The 18,373-nt window shown below is 61.2% G+C and overlaps 2 protein-coding genes across 5 annotated transcripts in view; both read left to right on the forward strand.

The window, feature by feature from the left end:
- Positions 1 to 3,067, forward strand: part of SNRPE (small nuclear ribonucleoprotein polypeptide E) — a 20,948-nt gene extending 17,881 nt beyond the window's left edge. The window contains exon 6 of the transcript XR_014185692.1: positions 3,058 to 3,067. The gene's annotated coding sequence lies outside the window, so the exon portion shown is untranslated. The remainder of the gene's footprint in view (positions 1 to 3,057) is intronic.
- The window catches only part of SOX13 (SRY-box transcription factor 13), an 18,522-nt gene extending 187 nt beyond the window's left edge, over positions 1 to 18,335 (forward strand). The window contains exons 1-14 of one of the 4 annotated variants that reach the window (XM_082069000.1): positions 9,139 to 9,205; positions 12,316 to 12,517; positions 13,054 to 13,159; positions 13,340 to 13,426; positions 13,655 to 13,827; positions 14,163 to 14,237; positions 14,579 to 14,690; positions 14,767 to 14,849; positions 14,930 to 15,089; positions 15,442 to 15,551; positions 15,674 to 15,770; positions 15,851 to 15,994; positions 16,324 to 16,540; positions 16,661 to 18,335. In XM_082069000.1, coding sequence (XP_081925126.1) covers positions 9,168 to 9,205; positions 12,316 to 12,517; positions 13,054 to 13,159; positions 13,340 to 13,426; positions 13,655 to 13,827; positions 14,163 to 14,237; positions 14,579 to 14,690; positions 14,767 to 14,849; positions 14,930 to 15,089; positions 15,442 to 15,551; positions 15,674 to 15,770; positions 15,851 to 15,994; positions 16,324 to 16,540; positions 16,661 to 16,934 — 1,878 coding nt within the window. In that variant the 5' untranslated portion in view covers positions 9,139 to 9,167 and the 3' untranslated portion in view covers positions 16,935 to 18,335. Of the gene's footprint in view, positions 1 to 9,138; positions 9,206 to 12,315; positions 12,518 to 13,053; positions 13,160 to 13,339; positions 13,427 to 13,654; positions 13,828 to 14,162; positions 14,238 to 14,575; positions 14,691 to 14,766; positions 14,850 to 14,929; positions 15,090 to 15,441; positions 15,552 to 15,673; positions 15,771 to 15,850; positions 15,995 to 16,323; positions 16,541 to 16,660 lie in introns of those variants that run through there. The other 3 variants (XM_082069001.1, XM_082069002.1, XM_082069003.1) reach the window with 3 other exon arrangements.
- Positions 18,336 to 18,373: the final 38 nt, after the last annotated feature.

An 18,373-nucleotide genomic window follows, 5' to 3' on the forward strand; every position in this document is an offset into this window, starting at 1 on the left:
GGCACGGGCGGGGGCACGGCCCGGGGGTGGCACAGGCATTGCCGGGGGGCACCGGCGCGGCCCCGGGGCGGCGAGCAGCCTCTCCGGTCGCGGTGTCCGGCCTCGGCTGGGCTGAGCGGGGCTGGGGGGCGTCTGGCAGGACTCCCCCCAAAGCTCCTTTGCTTAAACAAGAGAAGGAAAAAGGGAAAGGGGAGGTGCGGAGCCTGCTCCCCGCACAGCCCCGTTCCCGCTGCAAAGTTCAGGGGCTGCAAACTCTCCTCCGAGCGCGCCCCCCCGCCGGTAGCCGAACCGGGGAGAGGGAGAGCCCGGCATGCAAGGGGTTAAGCCACGGGCACCCCCGGGGGACACAGGGCCGGCAGGCAACGGGTTAACCCATGGGTGACATCCCCCCAGCCTTGACCTGGCTGCCAAGGGCTGCCCCACTGCAGCCCCCTCCCCAGGACCCCCGTCCCGCTCACCCCGGGGAGGTTTCTCGCCTCCTCTCGGCGGGACCTGTCCCCTTGTCCTGGTCGAGGATGATGGAGGCTGTAGGGCATAGTCTGGAAGCCCCCCCAGACACGGCACTGGGGGTCACAGCACAGACAGACACTGTGCACAGACAGACAGACACGCTGTGCCAGCACAGATGGGCACAGCACTCGCTGTCGTTCCCGGCCCCCGGGACACGTGTGCGGCCGCAGGGCTTGGGGCTGTTGGTGGGGCCTCAGGGGTTGGGGTCCCCAACTTGTCCCCCACTGCACCCTGGGACAGATGGGACAATCCTGCCCTCTCGTGCATCTCCCGCTGCCTTCTCGAGGTGTGCTCAGCGGGGGATGTGATTTCACGGCTCCAGCCTACCCCGGGGAGCCATGTCCCGCGGTACCATCTCCATCCCAGCAGGAAAACTGGCCGTGGGTGCCACTCACGGGCGTTTGTCTGTCCAGGAGGGGCTGGCGTTGCTCTAACAAGCCACAGTGACAGCGTCGAGATAACGCGTGGCCAGAGAGAGGGTTTGGGACCGAGATCAGCGCTAAACTCTGTCACTTGCTGGGACTTAGGGGCGAATGAACCCTGTCACTGCGTTTACATCCTCCCCGGCAGCCATGGCAGGTCCTGCCCGCGCCCCGAGCCGCGTGTCCCACCCATCCTGGGGGGATTTGTGTCCCTGGGGGCTGAAGCTGCTGCACAGTGAAGCCCCCCCCATATTGGGGCTTGTGCCGTGGGGTCCCACACTGCCCGGCAGCCCCGTGGCGCTGCGCTGGGGCGGGGGCTGCGGCACAGGGAATTTGGGGGGTTTCACCCTCGGGTGCTGGCAAAGCCCAGCTCAGGGTGCAGCCCCTGCGCAGAGCTGGGTGCTCATCCCAGGCAACCCCACGGTTAAACACCAACAAAGTTAGTGGGGAAAGAGAGAGAAACCGAGAGCTGGGTCACCCAGGGAGCCGTAAAAGAGGTTTTCGTGTGAAATGCACAAATAAATACCAAGCTTTGCTTCTTGCCACCTCCGCCTAATGATCTGCAGTCTATCGCGCAGGGGTTTGGTGCCGGTGAGGGATGCTGCCCAGGAAAAATTACAGACCGCGGCCACATATTGTTGGAGTCTCAGTTACATCTTGTGAGGTACCTTCAGCGTGGAAAACACTTGACTTCCAAAGCAAATCTGGAGTAATAGATTTTAGGAGTGAAAAAGGACCATTAGCTCGGCTAATGTGATTTTCTCCATAGCACAGACCAGATAATATCACTCAGTTACTCTCCTATTGAGCCAATAGCTCCTGTTTGTAATTCATGCAATTTCCTTTTAGTTCAATTTAATTTTGTACAGAATCCATTCTGTTGACACTGATACAGTACATTTCTTTTTTTTTTTTAAAGCCTGCGAATTCAGGGGCTTTGTGTTAAAATAACCGCTGTCCCCTGACAAACGTGGGCCGGCTAACGACACTTTTCTAAATCATTTGCGAGTGACACATTTTTACCAGCATCTCCCTTCGTGCTGTTCGTTGGTTTCCCTGCCCTCGGCGTCTCACCCGGCATCTCGTGCAGGAGGCGAAACCCCTTTGGAGCGCTCATAGGTAGGAGCAGAGATCCCAAATTTGGCAAAATGCGTTTTCCTCTGAGATGCGAAGCTCCTCGGGCAGCTCCTCCCTGGCGTACCCGCGGTGCTTTTCTTACCCTGCCAAATGGGAGCACCCGAACCCCCTCCCATGGAAAGTCCTTGTGAGGAGCGAAGTTTGTTTGCGATGCCCGGGGGGCACAGCTGGGCTTTCTGTGTCCCTGCCGAAATGTCCATTTTCCGTGGGGGGAGCTGTGCCCTGGCACGCGGGGCCGGAGGGAGATGGAGCAGATCGTAAACTTGTTATGTGCTGGCGGGGTTTTAATTTCATTGATGGGCTGCAGAAGCAGCGTTCTGCTCTCCGTGCAGGGAACGCAGGAGCACAGTAAAGCTTAGTCTTTCAGTGGGTTTATTTTTACACTCGGTGCTTGCTGGTGGGCTCCCCGGGCGCTTGCCCAAACCTGCTGCTCTTGCTGTTCGTCACCTTCCTGGAACTGAGACGGGCTGGGGCCGAGCAGCCGTTACAGCGGCCGAGCCGCTCGGGGTGAAGCGTGGATTGCGATCTGGTAGCAGCGTGTTCTGCGCTCCCAGGTGAGTGCTCAGGGCTGGTTTCAGGGGGTTGTGGGGGCCGTGTCCCTGCTGTCCCTGGGTGTGGGTCCCACCCGTGTCCCGTGTCCGAGCATCCGCAGGGCGCTGGTGCTGCAGCTGTTGGAGTTTGCTGGTGGCAGCGAATCCCGGTGGGATGCGCAGTGTGGACCGTGGGATGCTTTGCTGGCTGCTAGGACAGCTGGGTCACCTCTGCTGTCCCCAGCGCTCCCGTGTGCTCAGCGCGGCCCTGGCTGCTCGGGGATCCTCCCGCTCTCCAGCGTAGACAGAGCCAAGCAAACTTTGCAGGGTTTTGGTGAGGTGCTGGCGGCTCCGCTCCCGGGGTCCGTCCGTGCAGACCCAGCGGATCGGGGGGTGTCGGGGCGGCAGGGCAGCCGCCAGCCCACAGCCCGTGCCGGTTGCCGTCGCGGTGAGTCCCGCTTTGTGCGCCGCGTTCCCGCTTGCTCCAGCTTCATCCCATTGTAAACACTCCCGGGGGTTTTGTGTCGCGCCGGCTTTGTGCGTGCACGTGTCATTGCAGAAATCAGAAAAGCTTTTATTGACGAAGCGACAACCTTTCTCAGGCGGTTGTGACCGATTGTAGCGACCGGCTCCCAGTACAGCTCTGCTCTGCATTTACACCCTGGAAGTTCCCAGCCACGCTAATAAGATGTGTACTGCTCATTTTCCTAAAAGCAATGCATTATTTTTTGAAAGCAACCCACCCGCGGGCAGGGCAGGCGCTACCTCCAGCCCGCGCTGCCGAGGGGGAAGCCGGCCGGCCTCTTTTGTTCTCTCCTGTGGCCACGCTGCTGAACGCAGCATCGCTGCGAACTGGGAACTAGCAATGAAATATTTTCCCTCAGCTAGAAAACACTGATGGGTCAAAGCCGCCTCTTTTTGTGCTGGAGGAGTCGCGCTCGGCGGGAGGGGAGCCCAGCAAGCAGCCCCGGGGTCGGGCGTTCCCCGGCTGGGGGTCCCTTGCAGCATCGGGCCACCCCTGACCAGCCAGGGCTGGGCTCTCCGAGCTTCTGCTGCTTTATTTTTCACAAACTCTGCGGAGGTTTTGGTTTCATTGCACCGCTGGGAGGAAGATTTGGGCTGGTCAGAAAGTTTTGCCCGATGCATCACTAATTTCCACTCTGTTTTAACACAGTAAAAAAAAAAAAAAGCAAACATGCAAAAGGGAAATAAATTAGCGCGGCTTGTGACAGTTCTGCTGGGAAAGATCTCGGTGCCTTTACCCCAGCTCGTGCCTTTGGGGGAGGAACCGCGGGAGCGAAATGTGCTCGCCGGGGCAGAGCTGCCGGGGCTGCTTGTGCGCGGCTGAGAAGTGCGTGGGCTCCTCCGGCTCCAGGAAAGTTGGCAGGGGCCAAGGCATCAACTTTTGGAAAGTTTTCTGCCTCTTGGACGCCCTCTCTCCCTCCCACTCCATGTCCACCTGCTCCAGGGCCACATGTCCCCTCCTGGAACCGCTCCAGCTCCAAACAAGGGCCCTTGGTGTGCCCGTGGTCACGGGCTCGGCGCTGGGGGGGGGCTGTGGAGCCGGGGGGGACACAGGTGGCCCCGCTCACATCAGAATCCCCCCAGCCGCTTGGGTGGGTCAGGGAAAAATACAAGTAGGGGATGCAATGCCTGGATTACCCCGATAAAGCGTTTACAGCAGTGCGCTGGAGCACATGGGTGAGGTGGAGGATGGTGCTGGGGACACGGCTGAAACAGCCTCATCCCCTTCACCTCCAAGCACCTGCCGGCACCTTGGTCCCCAAATGGCTCTGCAGCTGCTTTTGGCTCCAATGTGTTGTTTTTCAAGGGGAAAGTGACTTTTGCGAACGTCGTCCCGGCGGGGAGCTCCTTCCCTGCCTCCGGCCCCGCTCCTGCTGCAGCCCTGCAGCTGGAGAACGCGGATCGGGAGATGCAGCTGAAACGGTTGAAACTCTGCCTCTCCATAATTTAATGCTCCATTAGCACCCAGGCCCGCTCCAGGCATGTGACCCTTATAAAAGATGCAGTCTGATGGCTGAGGAGGCCGCGCAGCCCCCCCGCTGCCCCCAGGTGTCTTATCAGAGAGGAACGAGATAATGTGGCTCATAATTAAAGCTGCTGCAGACCCCTGCAAGCACCCGCTAGCCCAGGCCAAATTCTGCTGGCCAGAGTTACTATTTTTTGGTTCTGCCTGGTGAAGGCAGCTCGTGACAGTTCATTGTCTGTTGGGGAGGAAGGAGGATAAGATTATAAATTAAATATGGCAAAGAGAATTAAAAGAACGCGGGGCAGCAGCGAGCCCAGCGGGGTGTTTGATCCTCTTTGCCCGTGCAAAATGGGGTTATCACGAGCTGGGCTGAGCCGGAGTCTGATGGAGGAGAAGATGTAGGAGCAGGTAGATAGAAATAGCCGATGGCATCGCCAGTGCCGCGCTTCTGGCCGGGCGGTGACAGCCCGGATGCCGTTCAGTGCCTGGCAAGCTGCTTGTGTGAAGGAGCTGAGCTGGGTGATGGCGGCGGGTGGGATTGCGGTGGCTTCCACCTCTGCTCTGCTCCCCAAACCAGCCAACAAGGCCACCGGGGGCCAGTCTATAGTGCTGGGCAACCCGTGTCTCTTGTCCCCACTGTGTCCCTGCGGGATGCAGAGAGGAGAAGCTCCGGTGGGGACAGGACAGGACCAGGTCTGTAAGAGACAGGCAGGCGCTGAGCACACAGCTCATCACGACCTGGGGACATGTGGGTGCCTGAGGCCACTGCAGCAGCAACGGGGTACCCTGCAGAGCTGGGACAAAGCCTGCGGGACACGACGAGGTGGCCGTGGGGACATGTGTGTGTGCAGGGAGCTGGGCAGGAGCCCCTCAGCTTCACCTGCTAAAAGTGAGCTGATGTGGGAAGGGGTTAGAAAACCCGCTGCCCTGGCCCAGCGTGGCAGCCCTGCCCTGCCCTGCCCGCTGCCTGCCCTGCCCGCTGCCTGCCCTGCCCGCTGCCTGCCCTGCCTGCTGCCTGCCCTGTCTGCTGCCTGCCCTGCCTGCCCTGCCTGCTGCCCGCTGCCTGCCCTGCCCGCTGCCTGCCCTGCCTGCTGCCTGCCCTGTCTGCTGCCTGCCCTGCCTGCCCTGCCTGCTGCCCGCTGCCTGCCCTGCCTGCCCTGCCCGCTGCCTGCCCTGCCTGCCCGCGGGGCGGAGGGGAATGCCAGAGCCCGGCTTATCTTTTGTCTGGAACAATAGAGGGCTTGGCCCTATTGTTCTACCTTGCACGCCCAGCGGAAAGCGGCTCCCCTGGGGCAGGAGCTTGCACACGAGTGTGCCCGGCTGCTGAGGGGGGATTGACGGGCAGGGCCGGGCAGGGCTGGCAGGGCCACCCTCCCAAGCGGTGCTGCCTGGCCCGGCGTGGGCGCTGCCGCCCGTGGGCAGCTCCACAGGTGAATTGCCCAGCGGGAGAGGCGGCTGCTTGGGACCTTTCCTGCTCTTTTCCTGGCTGTGGCACAGGGCTTGGAGGAGCCGGAGGGTCGGTTTGAGGAGGTGCCCAGAGCAGGCTGTGCCTGGGCAGGCGGGAGGACCCATCCTGGGTAGAGGCAAAGCAGATTTTGCCTCTCCTGGGGGCTCCTTTAAGCCGTGCAGGGGATGCGGCACATGGCGACAGGAGCTGCCAAAGCCACTCGCTGGAGGGAACAGGCTCGGGGACCACAGGGGAACTGGGGATACTGCAGGGGACACACACACAGGTGCCACCGGGCACAAAGAGCCCCTTGTGCTGCGGGACACAGGGAGCCCGGGCTGGCTGGGGGCTGTGGGAGATGGAGGCGCCTCTGCCCGGGGCTGGGCTGTGTTTTCGGTTGTGCAATGAAGAATATCCGGTAAAGGCTTGTTCCCAAACCTCTTTGCTCCCCCAGAGCCGAGGAGCCCGACCGGGAGCTGCTGTGAGACCAGGATTCCGTGGGCTTTAGTTCCTCTGAGAGAGAGGGGAGAGGAGTGAGGTGCAAACCCAGCCTTGCGGGACGGTCGCGGTTTGGAGGGTCCCTGCAGCTGGATCTCTTGTGTCCTGCAGTGCGATGGGTGGTGGGGGACCCCCAGCGCCCAGGGTCTCTCCCTGAGCCTAAGGATGATAAAAATTGCTCCCTCCTGCGATTTCCATCTCACAAATGTAACACAACAGCCGGCCCTGGGAGGCGATGCCCATTGCAGCCCCATGGCTGCTGCTGGAGGATGCTCCAGCTCATCCGCGGGGCGCAGAGCACGGGGGGCTGAGCTGCCTCCCGCGCCCTAAATCAGGGGAACACCGTCCGAGTGACCAGCTTAGACTAATAAGGAGAAGTCAAGCGTTTTCCTTGAGGGTCTTCACCCATATTCAGCCACGACACTCAAGCGCAGCAGGAGTGGGGTCGGGGCTGCTGTTCGTAAGGGTGTGATGATTTGGGGCAGAGGATGGACAGTGTCTGGCACCCAGCACCAGGTCCCATGGTTCCCCGTGTCTGGGAGCAATTGAAGGAGGTGCTGGGCAGGTCCTGGCGAGGCGGGTGAGCCCCGTCTCGGGTTTTTTGAATTTTCGAAGCAGGAGAGGAAAAGGGTCAGATGTCTTCGTCCCTCCGCCATGCGATAGGAAAGTATTGTTTACGAAGCAGCCGAGTCAAACGTGCCCTCCGCTCTGCCTGGAAACGCTGAGCGAGTGAAACGCCACAAAAACGACACCGAGATTGGCCTCCCCGATAAGCCCGAGGCCGCTTTTGGGTGAGGGGAGGACAGAAACTGCGAAGGAAAGGAGGGAGATGTGCGAACTGTGCCATGCGCGCCAGCAGCGCCGGCTTGGGTGAGCTGTTCCCGTCCTTTGGCTCCTGGCTCTCTCCCCATTTTTTGGGAGGGTGATTCTTTATTTGCTCCAAGTTTTTGAAATGTCTTTCCTATAATCGACAGGTTTATGCAAGGTGGTTTCATTGGCGTGTAATGCGACCAAGAGAGGAAGGCGGAGGGCAGTGAGAAGGGGGTCTCTGAAAATATGAAGACTGTGGGGTTTGCGCTTTTCCCTGGAGCGTTTAGACCTGCAGGGAAGGGGAGTTTCTTCTCCCAGCACTTCTGCCTCCGCTGCTGCTCAGACCCGAGCAAAGTGCTGCTTCTTAATGATGCTTTTAACCGCGTAACCTTCCCTGGGCAAGAAACCCATCTGCCTGCAGGGCCGGGGATGGTGCGAGGAGGTTTTTCCTCATTGATACGTCTCAGTGAGTGGAAGCAAAACAAACCAAACAACAACCCGGCCCATGGTGCAGACTGTGTAGTCTTGTGGCCAGGAAGCGGGAATGACCAGCGGGTCGCGGGGGCTGTCGCTGGGTTGTTCCTGCACCTTCTTCCTCCGGGCTTCACACGGATTTCAATGAGTCCAGCGCTGCGGAGTTTCCTCCACTTCCCTGATGAGATCGTTCCCTGTCTAATAAATCTCGCGGCCAGGAAGTTCCACCTGAGGCTCAGTTTAATTTTTCCCCTATTTAAAACCCTCGCAGCGCTCATCCCAGTAAAGGAAAAATGTGTTTGTGTTGTGGCTGTGAAGGCAGCGGATCCGTGCCAGTTTACACCCGCCGAAGGATCCGACCGCCTCTCTATATTTGGTTCCGTGATTTGGATGGTTATGAAGGTCCCGGTTGGTTTTCTGCCGGTGTCCTGGCACAGCTGGGCTGGCGGGGGCGCGGGGGGGCCCAGCAAAGCCCTCGTGCTGGGGACAAGGAGCGGCCGGGCCACCCTTTGGCGTTTTGCACCAATGCGGGAATTATTTTGTCTCGTTATCATGAGCGGCTTCGTTTTCCCATTCCCCCCAGAGCATCTTTTTCCCCCTGTCTTGCAAGTGTTCCCTTAAGCGAATTTAGCAATTAATATGTTTGGGGGTGGCGATGCTGCTTTTCATCTCGGCAGATGGCGAATTGATCCTCCCCCTCGCAAAGAGCCGTAACGCGGCCGTGCAGCAATAGGGACCCTTCCAAGGACCAAGGGGGACAGCAGGACAGGGTCCCACACCTGGTGGAGAGGGGACAGAGGGACCGGGGTGGAAGGGGGGTGCTCGGGGGGCACGTGCAGGGGGGTGACCCGCTGCTCCTTCCTGTGCCGGCCGCTCCGGGGAGTTTCCGTGATGCTGATGCTCTCGGTGCTGTCACCGCAGCGTCACCGCTTTGCTGTGACCCGCGGAGGCGTTTCTGGAGGCCGTTTATCCTTTAGGGGTGAGAAATTGCCTTTAGGGAACTGCTGGTGGAGGGTGGACCAAGACCAACCTGTTTTGTGCGGACAGTGGGAGATCCCAGCTCCCGCTGGTGCTGGAGCGTTTTCCATGGGACCCCAAGTCTTGCCAGGATGGGGAGGGGCAGCGGGGGCCTGGGGGGTCTCGCAGGGACGGTGAAGGAGCCGTTGGGTAGGGCTGGGCAGGACGTGCCCGGCAGCTCCCGTGGGCATCACCCCACCCCTGCTGGGCACCCACTGCTGCCCCTGTGCCCCGTGACCCTCCCCAAACCCCCAGCTGCCAAAGATCTCTCTTCTCGGCGTTGATTTTGCAGCTTTTCCGGCAGCGCGAGCTCTGGGCAGCCTTCTGGGCACATGGAGGCTGCGGCTTTCTGTGGCGGCACCGGCGACAGGTAAGACGTTGAAAACGTGGCATTTGAGGATGCGCAAAGCGTCAGCTCGTGCTCCCCCAAGCGCAGCGAGTTTCCGTTGCTGCAGCACCCCGGTTTGTGTGCACACCCGCGACACATCCCGGGGGGCACACGTGTCCCGTGAGTGCCGCTGTCCCTTGGGGACACGTGGAGCTGCGGCTCTCCCGTGGTGGCAGCATTTCTGGGGCTGAATACTTCAGCATCCAGGTGCTTTCTGCATTTTAAACCTGCTTTTTTTCAGAAGCGGGAAACCCCGGGGTTTGACACTTTGTGCCGCGTTTCACATACAGCGTGTGGCCGATGTGCGGGTTGTCCCCATCCGGAGCCCACGTCCCCGCGGCCGCCTGCTTTCTCCTTCCATCCCAGGGAGCGACCCACCATCACGGGATGTTCTGCATCCCCGGGGAGGGACGGCAGCCCCGTGAACTTCCCCCTCGGCCGTCCCTGGCCACCCCTGCCCGGGCATGGCAGAGGAAACCATCCATTCTTTCATGTGCGAAGGCACGCTGGGCGGAAACGCTTGGAAACGGCCCCAAAAGGACATTCCAAGTCTGGCAGGAAAGCGGCCCGCTCATCTGACAGGAGATGGGCTATTGTCTGTCTCGGAGGCCAGCCGGGATTCCTCAGGCCCTGCTTGCAAGCAGCAAACGTCCATGTGTATCTTATTTTTTCCTCTCCGGGGCGCCGGGGGCCGCGAGCGCTGCACGTGGCCGGTGCGTGCACGGTGGCGGTGCCGCGCTCTCGGCGGCGCTGCTGTGTGTGCTCGGACGGTGTTTTTCCTCGCGGTTTTTGCCCCGTGTGGTTCTGCGTTGCCGGGGTTGGTTACTTGGTGGCGGGATGGGGCTGCTGGGGATGGGTGGGTGCGTTTTGGGCCACCTGGGCAGCTCAGCCGCGCTGGGTACGGCGCTGCTGTAACCCACGAACCTTTCTGCCCTACCTGGCTTTTCTGCCCCTTGCTGCTTTGTGCCGGGGGGGAGATGCCGGCAGCCCCTTCTCTGCAAAGCCAGTGCGACCGGGAAGAGGCTCGGGGTGCAATGGGGGTCTTGGCACCTCCCGGTGCTCCGGGCAGGGGGGTTTGCTGGCACCTTGTCCCCCAGCCCGTGGGAGCTGTTGTGCTGCAGCACACGCGGGGCAGCCGCAGCCACAGCAGGAAGGGTGGCACGGTCACCCCAGAATGGCAGGATGCACAGCTTTGGGGCTGCAGTTTGGAGGCAAGGTGGGCACGGCCATACCTGCAGAGTACGGGCGGCTGTGGGTTTCAGTGCCCGTAGGACGAGGCCCCTCGTCCTCCCCAGAACGCTGTGCTGGGAGGATGCAGCCCCTGCCTGGACCCTGCTCCAGCACCGAGGACTCGCAGGTCCGTTTTGGCTCTCCATGCTGGCACTTCGCATCCCAATGCCACTCCCTCCTTTCCCCTCCATCCTGCATTAAACAGGAAACATAAAAGGCAAAGATCTGTTACACTGCCCGCGCCAAGGCAATTGTTCTGTCCCTATTGTCTGCCACAGGCAGCCCTGGAGCCCAGCACCTGAGCCCGGGAACCAGCCCCGTAACAAGATAACGGCTCTGCTTTCTCCTTTTTCTTTTCTCTCTTTTTTTTTTTGTTTGACAAACTGTATAATAAACCCACAATGAGGCTCCTTTCAAACAGGCCCCTATTAAAGTACCGGCCCCGTTTTAAGAGTAAACTTCCAGTGGCACCAGGAGGTTACGTGTGATAGAGCGGTGACCTGCCGGGGAGCGGGACGCTGCTTTTCGTGCCTGTCTCAAAACAAGGGCACCGGAGCACGGCGCTGTGCTGCCTGGGCGCTGCTGCCGCCCCGCGCCCCGGGCAGCACCCAGCCCAGGGAGGACGGGCAGACCAGGGGTGCACTGAGCAGGGGGGTTTGCCTTTAAAAAGCCCAAAAAGCTGGAAAGAGGGAGCAGCTGCGCACCCACATCTGCACGTCCGGACTTAGGAAAGCACCCAGGGCAAAGTGCTGCAGCCACTGTGTGTGCGTGCCTCAGTTTCCCCACCTGTAGCGTCTCCGCTTCCTCCTCACCGAGGGTGGGCGATGGGTTTTTGGGTGGGCGATGGGTTTTTGGGTGGGCGATGGGTTTTTGGGTGGGCGATGGGTTTTGGGTGGGTGCTGCCCGTGCTCGGGTCGCCCTCCCCAAGGTGAGCCGGGGTGACGCGGGCGGTGCCGCAGGGCGCGGCCGATCCCGGTGATGATGATGATGATGGTGCCGATGGCGGGAGGAAGGCCACCGGCCCGGCCAGCGCGCTGGTTTGTTCAGCGGAGGGCGAGGGAACTGAGATTAAAAAAAGCCCCGCTAAGATCAGAAAGGCTGGCGCGCACAGTGCCCTATTGTGGAGCTGTCACACTTCCCTTTACTTTATTGCTTTTGTCCAACACCCTATTGTTCCACTTCCTTTTGTCCCCTATTCACAGCCCTGGCTTTTCATTACCCAGCCGGCCTTGTTGTTTTCGTTTCTTTTGTTTGAAGTTCCTGAGAGGAAGGTTTTATTTTCAGCGGTTTGATTAATTCGCAGCTTGAGCTGGGCTTTGTTTGTTATGTAATTGCAGCTCGGCTCAGCCCCCACGCCCCAGCCCACACCCCCAGCCTGGATTTTGGGGGGTCCCAATGAACTGCTGGGGTGGGGGGAGGTGAGAGGGAGTTTGGGGGTCCCGGTTGTGGGGTGCAGGATCACACCCATCACACCCATCTCAGCATCCCCTGTGGTCCCGCAGCCCCGATCCTGGCTCCCGGCAGCCGCCGGTGTAAACCCCGCTACAACCTCCTTTTCCCATTATTCCTCCCTGAAAGACAAGTTTTGGGAGGGTAATATTCCTATTTTTGCTGTGTCCCGAGAAGGTAGATCCCCATGAGCTCGGCTGCCGGTGTGAGCACAGTGACATCCATCCATGTCGGGCTTGTTTCCCTGGGGATCTCTCAATTTAGCCCCAGGTGTGCAAAATGTGCCGAGCCATGGCGAAAGGCGAGACCACCGCCCCTGGCAAACCAGCAGCACAGGGCGCCCCAGTATGGGGACAGGCTGGGAATAGTGGTCCCGCGGCCGGGGTGCCCCATGGCCGCTCGGTGTCCCGCAGGATGTCCATGAGGAGCCCCGTTTCTCCCGCGCTGGAGCTGGATGGAGCGGGCAGCATGGTGAACTGCACCATCAAGACGGAGGAGAAGAAGGAGAGCGGCTTCGAGTCCACGCCGGGGGCCGCTCCCAGCACCGAGCTCCAGCCCAGCGACCCCCCAGGGCCACCGCCCCGGGAGGGCACGGCCCCCCCGCCCCTGCCGCAGGTGGGTCCCACCGCCGTGACAAACACGGCCCCCGGCCCTGGGAAAAGGGGGTGGTTGTTTCCCCAGGTGGTTGTTCCTTGCCCCAAGGAAACAACGCTGAAATGTGTGGTCCCCCCAAGGCTTTTCTGGCCGTTTTTGATGCTCTCAGGTCAGCCCAATTGGAGGGCTTTGCCTTTGGCGTGGAGCCCCCCGACCACCTCCAGACACGCTCCATCCCCTCCTCCTCCCTTTCCCATTGCGCTTGGGTTTTCTCTCCTCCTGACCAGCAGCCTCAGCCCTTCTGCTCCCTGTGCTGCCTCCCGGTGGGGACAGGGGCCAGCGAGCTGGGCCATCTAAATAAATAGTCAAAACCTCCGGCAAACACGTCTTTGCGGCATGAAGAGCAGAGATGCTCTGACGCCAGGCTGGGGGATGTGCCTGGCGGAGCGTGGTCCAGCAGCTCCACGCATCCCGCCAGCCCAGCATCTCCTGCCCGGAGACCTGGGGACGTCCCCGCCCGCAGGAGCGGGTGCCAAGTGACGCTGTGTGTGTCGCAGGAGTCCCGCTCGCCCGCCGGTGACGCGCGGGAGCCCCGGCACTCTGCCTTCGAGCCGGCCGGCAGCGCCCAGGAGAAGCTGGACTTCAACAGGAACTTGAAGGAGGGTAAGAAAAGTTTCTGAGTGGCCTCTTGGGATCCTCCCTCACTCCCTTCAGAGCCCCGGGTATTTTTGCAAAGCTGCGGGATGGGACGAGCCGCCCGCGCCCTGGTGCAGAGCCCCGCGCCATGGTGCTGTGCTCACCTGGCTGTGGTTCCCTCTCCCCGGTCCCTGCCGGTATGCACAGTGATGCCAACCATCGAGAAGTTACTGTCCAGCGACTGGAAGGAGCGGCTGCTGGGCCGGAACGCCGCTGAGTCCAAGGAAGTGAAAGGTGAGGGACACGTTCCTGCAAGAGTGGGATTTGTTCTTTTTCAACCAAAACATTAATTTGATTTTTGGGAGTCGCCTCTGACTGCACATGTCCAGCACTGGGGGATCTTTATGTCCCTTGTGCATTGGCCATTCCCTGGCCATGCATCACCCACCAGCACCCAAGGGTGGTGGAGATGCTGTTCCCCCTCCCCAAGCCCTTCACCTGCAGCCGCTTGGTTTCCTCCAGGAACCCAGGAGAGCCTGGCAGAGAAGGAGCTCCAGTTACTGGTCATGATCAACCAGCTGTCCACGCTGCGGGACCAGCTGCTGACGGCGCACTCGGAGCAGAAGAACATGGCCGCGATGCTCTTCGAGAAGCAGCAGCAGCAGATGGAGCTGGCGCGGCAGCAGCAGGAGCAGGTGGGTTTGGGTTCCCATGGGCAGCGTTTGCCGGGGACCATCCATCCCTTTGGGGATCCCTTTGGATCCCTTTGCAGGACCAGGACAGGGTCCCCTGGGAGTGGAGGGGAGGTGGCTTTGGCATTGGGGACAGTGTGAATTCTCTGTCTGCCCAGAAACTGTCATGTTTTCTGTGCCCCTCCCAAAGACTCCTCTTGCTCCCTGGTGCTGGGAGGACGGGGACCAAAGGAAATGGGAATTACACTTCTTAAAGTAATTAAGCCACCCTGGGTCCTTGCTGATGGTGCTGGCGCTGCCGGTGACACCGCTGGGCCCCCCTGTCTCCCCTCCGCCAGATCGCCAAGCAGCAGCAGCAGCTCATCCAGCAGCAGCACAAAATCAACCTGCTCCAGCAGCAGATCCAGGTAAAGGTGGGGGACACCTCCTCATCTTCCCCTTCCACCGTGGGGTCATTGCAGCCCCATCCCATGTCAGCTCGTGTCCCCTCCCAGGGCCAGGCAGGGTGACCCACGGCAGTTCCATGCTCTCTCTCCATCCACACAATCACAGCTGGTTTGGGGTGGAGGGGCCTCCCCAGCTCCCCCAGTGCCCCCCCTGCCATGAGCAGGGACATCTGCACCAGCTCAGGGTGCTCAGACCCCGTCCAGCCTGGCCTGGGATGTCTCTATGGATGGTTCATCCCCCCCCTCTCTGGGCAGCCCATTGCAGTGTTTTACCACCCTCATTGTAAAAAACCTTCTTCCTCCAGCAGGTCAACATGCCCTACGTGATGATTCCCGCCTTCACCCCCAGCCACCAGCCTCTCCCGGTCCCTCCCGACTCCCAGTTAGCGCTGCCCATCCAGCCCATCCCCTGCAAACCAGGTGAGCGGATCCCCCTGGACTGTCCCAGCCCTGGGGGTGGCCTTGTCCCCCAACCCCTGTCGCTCTGCTCCCGCAGTGGATTACCCGGTGCAGCTGCTGCACAGCCCCCCTCCTCCCACGCTGAAGAGACCCACCGGCTCGGGCCACCTCCAGATGCAGGTACAGCCCCAAAGCACCTCCATCCCCTGCTCTGGGGTGCTGCGGGGGCTGAGCTTCATCCCCGCTCCCCTCCGGCACAGGAGACCTCGCAGCCGCTGAACCTGACAGCCAAACCCAAGAGTTCCGACCTCCCCAGCGCCTCCAGTTCGCCCAGTTTGAAGATGAGTGGCTGCCAGTCCCTCACACCGAGCCACGGGGCCACCAGGGACCTGCAGAGCAGCCCGTCCAACCTGCCGCTGGGTGGGTTCCCAACTGCCTTCACTGATAGAATCACAGAATCACTTTGATTGGAAAAGCCCCTCACGAACAAGTCCAACCATTCCCTCACCCTGTGTCCTGAGAACCTCATCTCCTCATCTCCATCTGTCCAGGGATGGTGACTCCAGCACTGCCCTGGGCAGCCTGTTCCAATGCCCCACAGCCCTTTGGGGAAGAAATTGTTCCTAATATCCATGTCCTCCCCCAGCCACTTCCCTGAGTGGGCACCTGTCACTCTGCGTCACCCCCTCGGGGCACACAGTTGTGGTTTCTGGGGTGCTGTGGGGTGTCAGAGGAGCAGGTGCTGATGGGTGCCGTCCCGCTGTCCTGCCAGGGTTCCTGGGCGAAGGCGATGCCATCACCAAAGCCATCCAGGACGCGCGGCAGCTGCTGCACGGCCACAGCGGAGCCCTGGAGGGGTCGCTGAGCAGCCCCTACCGCAAGGTGAGCCTGCCCGCCAGGGTCACCGTCCCCCTTGCCGTCCCCCATCGCAGCCAGGGCCAGATGTCTGCCCGCGAGCAGGTTCGTGCCTCAGAACTGGTTCCTGACTCTCCACTTTCCCGCAGGACCACGTCGGGATTGATTCTTCCCCCGGGAAGGAGCGGATGGAGGAGACGCCCGCGCACCGGCTGGACGAGGCTCTGCTGACCTGCGAGATGGACGGTGCGGCCGGACGGGAGCGCCGGGGGTGGCCCCCCAGCTCGTCCCCTCCTCCGGCTCCTGACCCGGCGTTTCTCTCGCAGGCTCCCGGCACTTCCCCGAGTCCAGGAACAACAACCACATCAAGCGGCCCATGAACGCCTTCATGGTGTGGGCGAAGGACGAGAGGAGGAAGATTCTGCAGGCCTTCCCGGACATGCACAACTCCAGCATCAGCAAGATCCTGGGTGAGTGCCGGGGATGGCCGTGGGGGGCTGGAGCAGGACCCCCCAGTGCGTCCCCACAGGGGACCGGCTGCTCACTTCGCTCGTCCTCAGCCACCATGGATGGGTGACCCCCCCAAGATGATGCTACTTGTAGCATCGCTCTTGGAGATGGTGAGTGCATCTCACCCGCCGCCCCGCCAGCAGCAGTCCCGCTGTGGCTCTCGGTCACACCAGCCGTTCCCCATGGCCGTGTCACTATTAAAAACCAGCGGTGCAGTCAATTGAACTTAATCTTGAGGGTCTCTTCCAACCCAAACGGTTCTGTGATTCTATGGCCCCTCTCTGCGCAGGCTCCCGCTGGAAGTCCATGACCAACCAGGAGAAGCAGCCCTACTACGAGGAGCAAGCCCGGCTGAGCCGGCAGCACCTGGAGAAATACCCCGACTACAAGTACAAGCCCCGACCCAAACGCACCTGCATCGTGGAGGGGAAGCGGCTGCGCGTGGGCGAGTACAAGGCGCTGATGAGGAACCGGCGGCAGGACGCCAGGCAGGGCTACTTGATAGGGTAACGCGCCCCTTCCCCCCAAACAAGGGGGTCCCCGAGGTGCCCGCGGCAGGGGGTACCCCGGGATGCACGGGGAGCACCCCGACACCCCAAGCGGTGATCGCGTTCCCTGTCCCGCAGGCCCCAGGGCAGCCAGCTGCCCCCCGGCTCCTCGGACGTGCTGTACCCGCGGGCGGTGGGGATGCCGCTGGCGGCGCCGCTGGTGGAGCGCTACCTGCCCCGCGGCGCCGAGCCCGCCATGCCCGTCATCGTCAACACCCGCAGCCTCAAGGAGGGCGACGGCGGCGATGACGGGCACTTGGTGGCCGATGGCGAGATGTACCGCTACAGCGAGGAGGAGGACTCGGAGGGCGAGGACAAGAGCGATGGCGAGCTGGTGGTGCTGACGGACTGAGGGGGGCTGGCGTGGCGGCTGCCACCAAAAAGGCGGTGACAGCATCCCCCGATGGGACGGGACTTGGCCAACCGGCTGTGCTGGGAGCAGAGGAGAGCTGCTGCTTGCCTGCAGATGGGTGTCATGAAGGTGGCACCCAGTATTTTGGGGAGGGTGATGGGCACTGCATGGGGCCATGGCTGGGACATGCCAACCCCCTTGGGCAAGATGGTGGCGGCACAGCGAGCTGAGGCCACCTGGCCCAGGGATAGGGTGCTGCAGCTGCTGAGCTGTCACCCACATGCAGCCCTGGGAGGGACCCGAGGGTGTCAGGGTGCGGGAAAACCTCCCAAGCTTCTCCCAGCCCTCCCGCACCCGTGGGGCTCTGCAGAGTGGCTGCCACCCCCACTGCTGGGGACACGGGATGGGGACACGCTTGTCCCTTGCTCAGCGCGGTCTGACCTCTCTGCCGTGTTTCCCAGTCGGACTTTAGAGCCTGCCAGCAAATTCCCAACAAGCCGTTTTTAGCTCCTCCTGGCCCGAGCACCAGTAAAAGCTCCAAGGAGCCCTTTGTGCTCCTGACAGCTCTGGCCCACTTTGTAAATAAAGGGGGTGCCTGTACCCCGGTCCTCGCCAGCCCCTGCCCCGGGCACAAGCCCTGGCCATGGTGGGCACGTGTCCCACCCGTTCCGGGCACCTCTCCCCGCCATGCCCGGCTCTGCGGGCTGCAATGGCGACCTGCACCCCCAAAATAACAGCCATAAAACAAACGAACAAAAATCGAAAAAAATTACCTGGTTCTGATCAGAGCTCAGTCTGGAGGTGTTAGGGGTGCAGCACGGCTGTGTGTCCAGCTGTCCATGCGGTGTCCGGCTGTCCATGCACGGTGTCTGTGCACCTCCCTGTGGCAACAGCCGGAAACAGGCACGGTGGCTGCAGCCGCAGCCTCTGGTCCAGCACCGTGGGGCCACTGGGGGGTGCAGGAGGAGCTGGGGGTGTGCAGCCCCAGGGTGGGGGTGCTGCAGCACCAGGACCCGGGTGTCGCTCCCCTGCACCCCCAGGGCTGCTCGCGGGACGGCGTTTATCCAAGGGAGCATCCTGCCTCCTCTCTCTTTCCCTTCGTCAGTGCTTTATTTATTCCCCCCCGTGCTGCTCTGGCTGGGTCCCTGGGGAGGGGGTGCCAGCTCCCAGGGTGGGGGGCTGCGCTGCAGAGGGGGCTGGATGCAGATACGCCTGACAAAGATGCAGCTCTTCCTCTCTCTTTTTTTTTTTTTAATTTCTCTTTTTTTTTTTTTTTTTAAAGACTGTAAATATAGATAGAGCTTTATTTTGTTAATAAGATGATGAGTAACTTAACCTGTATATTTCACATACTTGTTTACAATTGCCCCCCTCCATCCCTTGGCACAATAAAGATGACTTTTTGGAGCAGAGATCTGGGTCTGGACTTTCCCAGCCTG

This window comes from Streptopelia decaocto (genome assembly GCF_964273445.1).
Source record: "Streptopelia decaocto genome assembly, chromosome: 19".
Classification (NCBI taxonomy): domain Eukaryota; kingdom Metazoa; phylum Chordata; class Aves; order Columbiformes; family Columbidae; genus Streptopelia; species Streptopelia decaocto.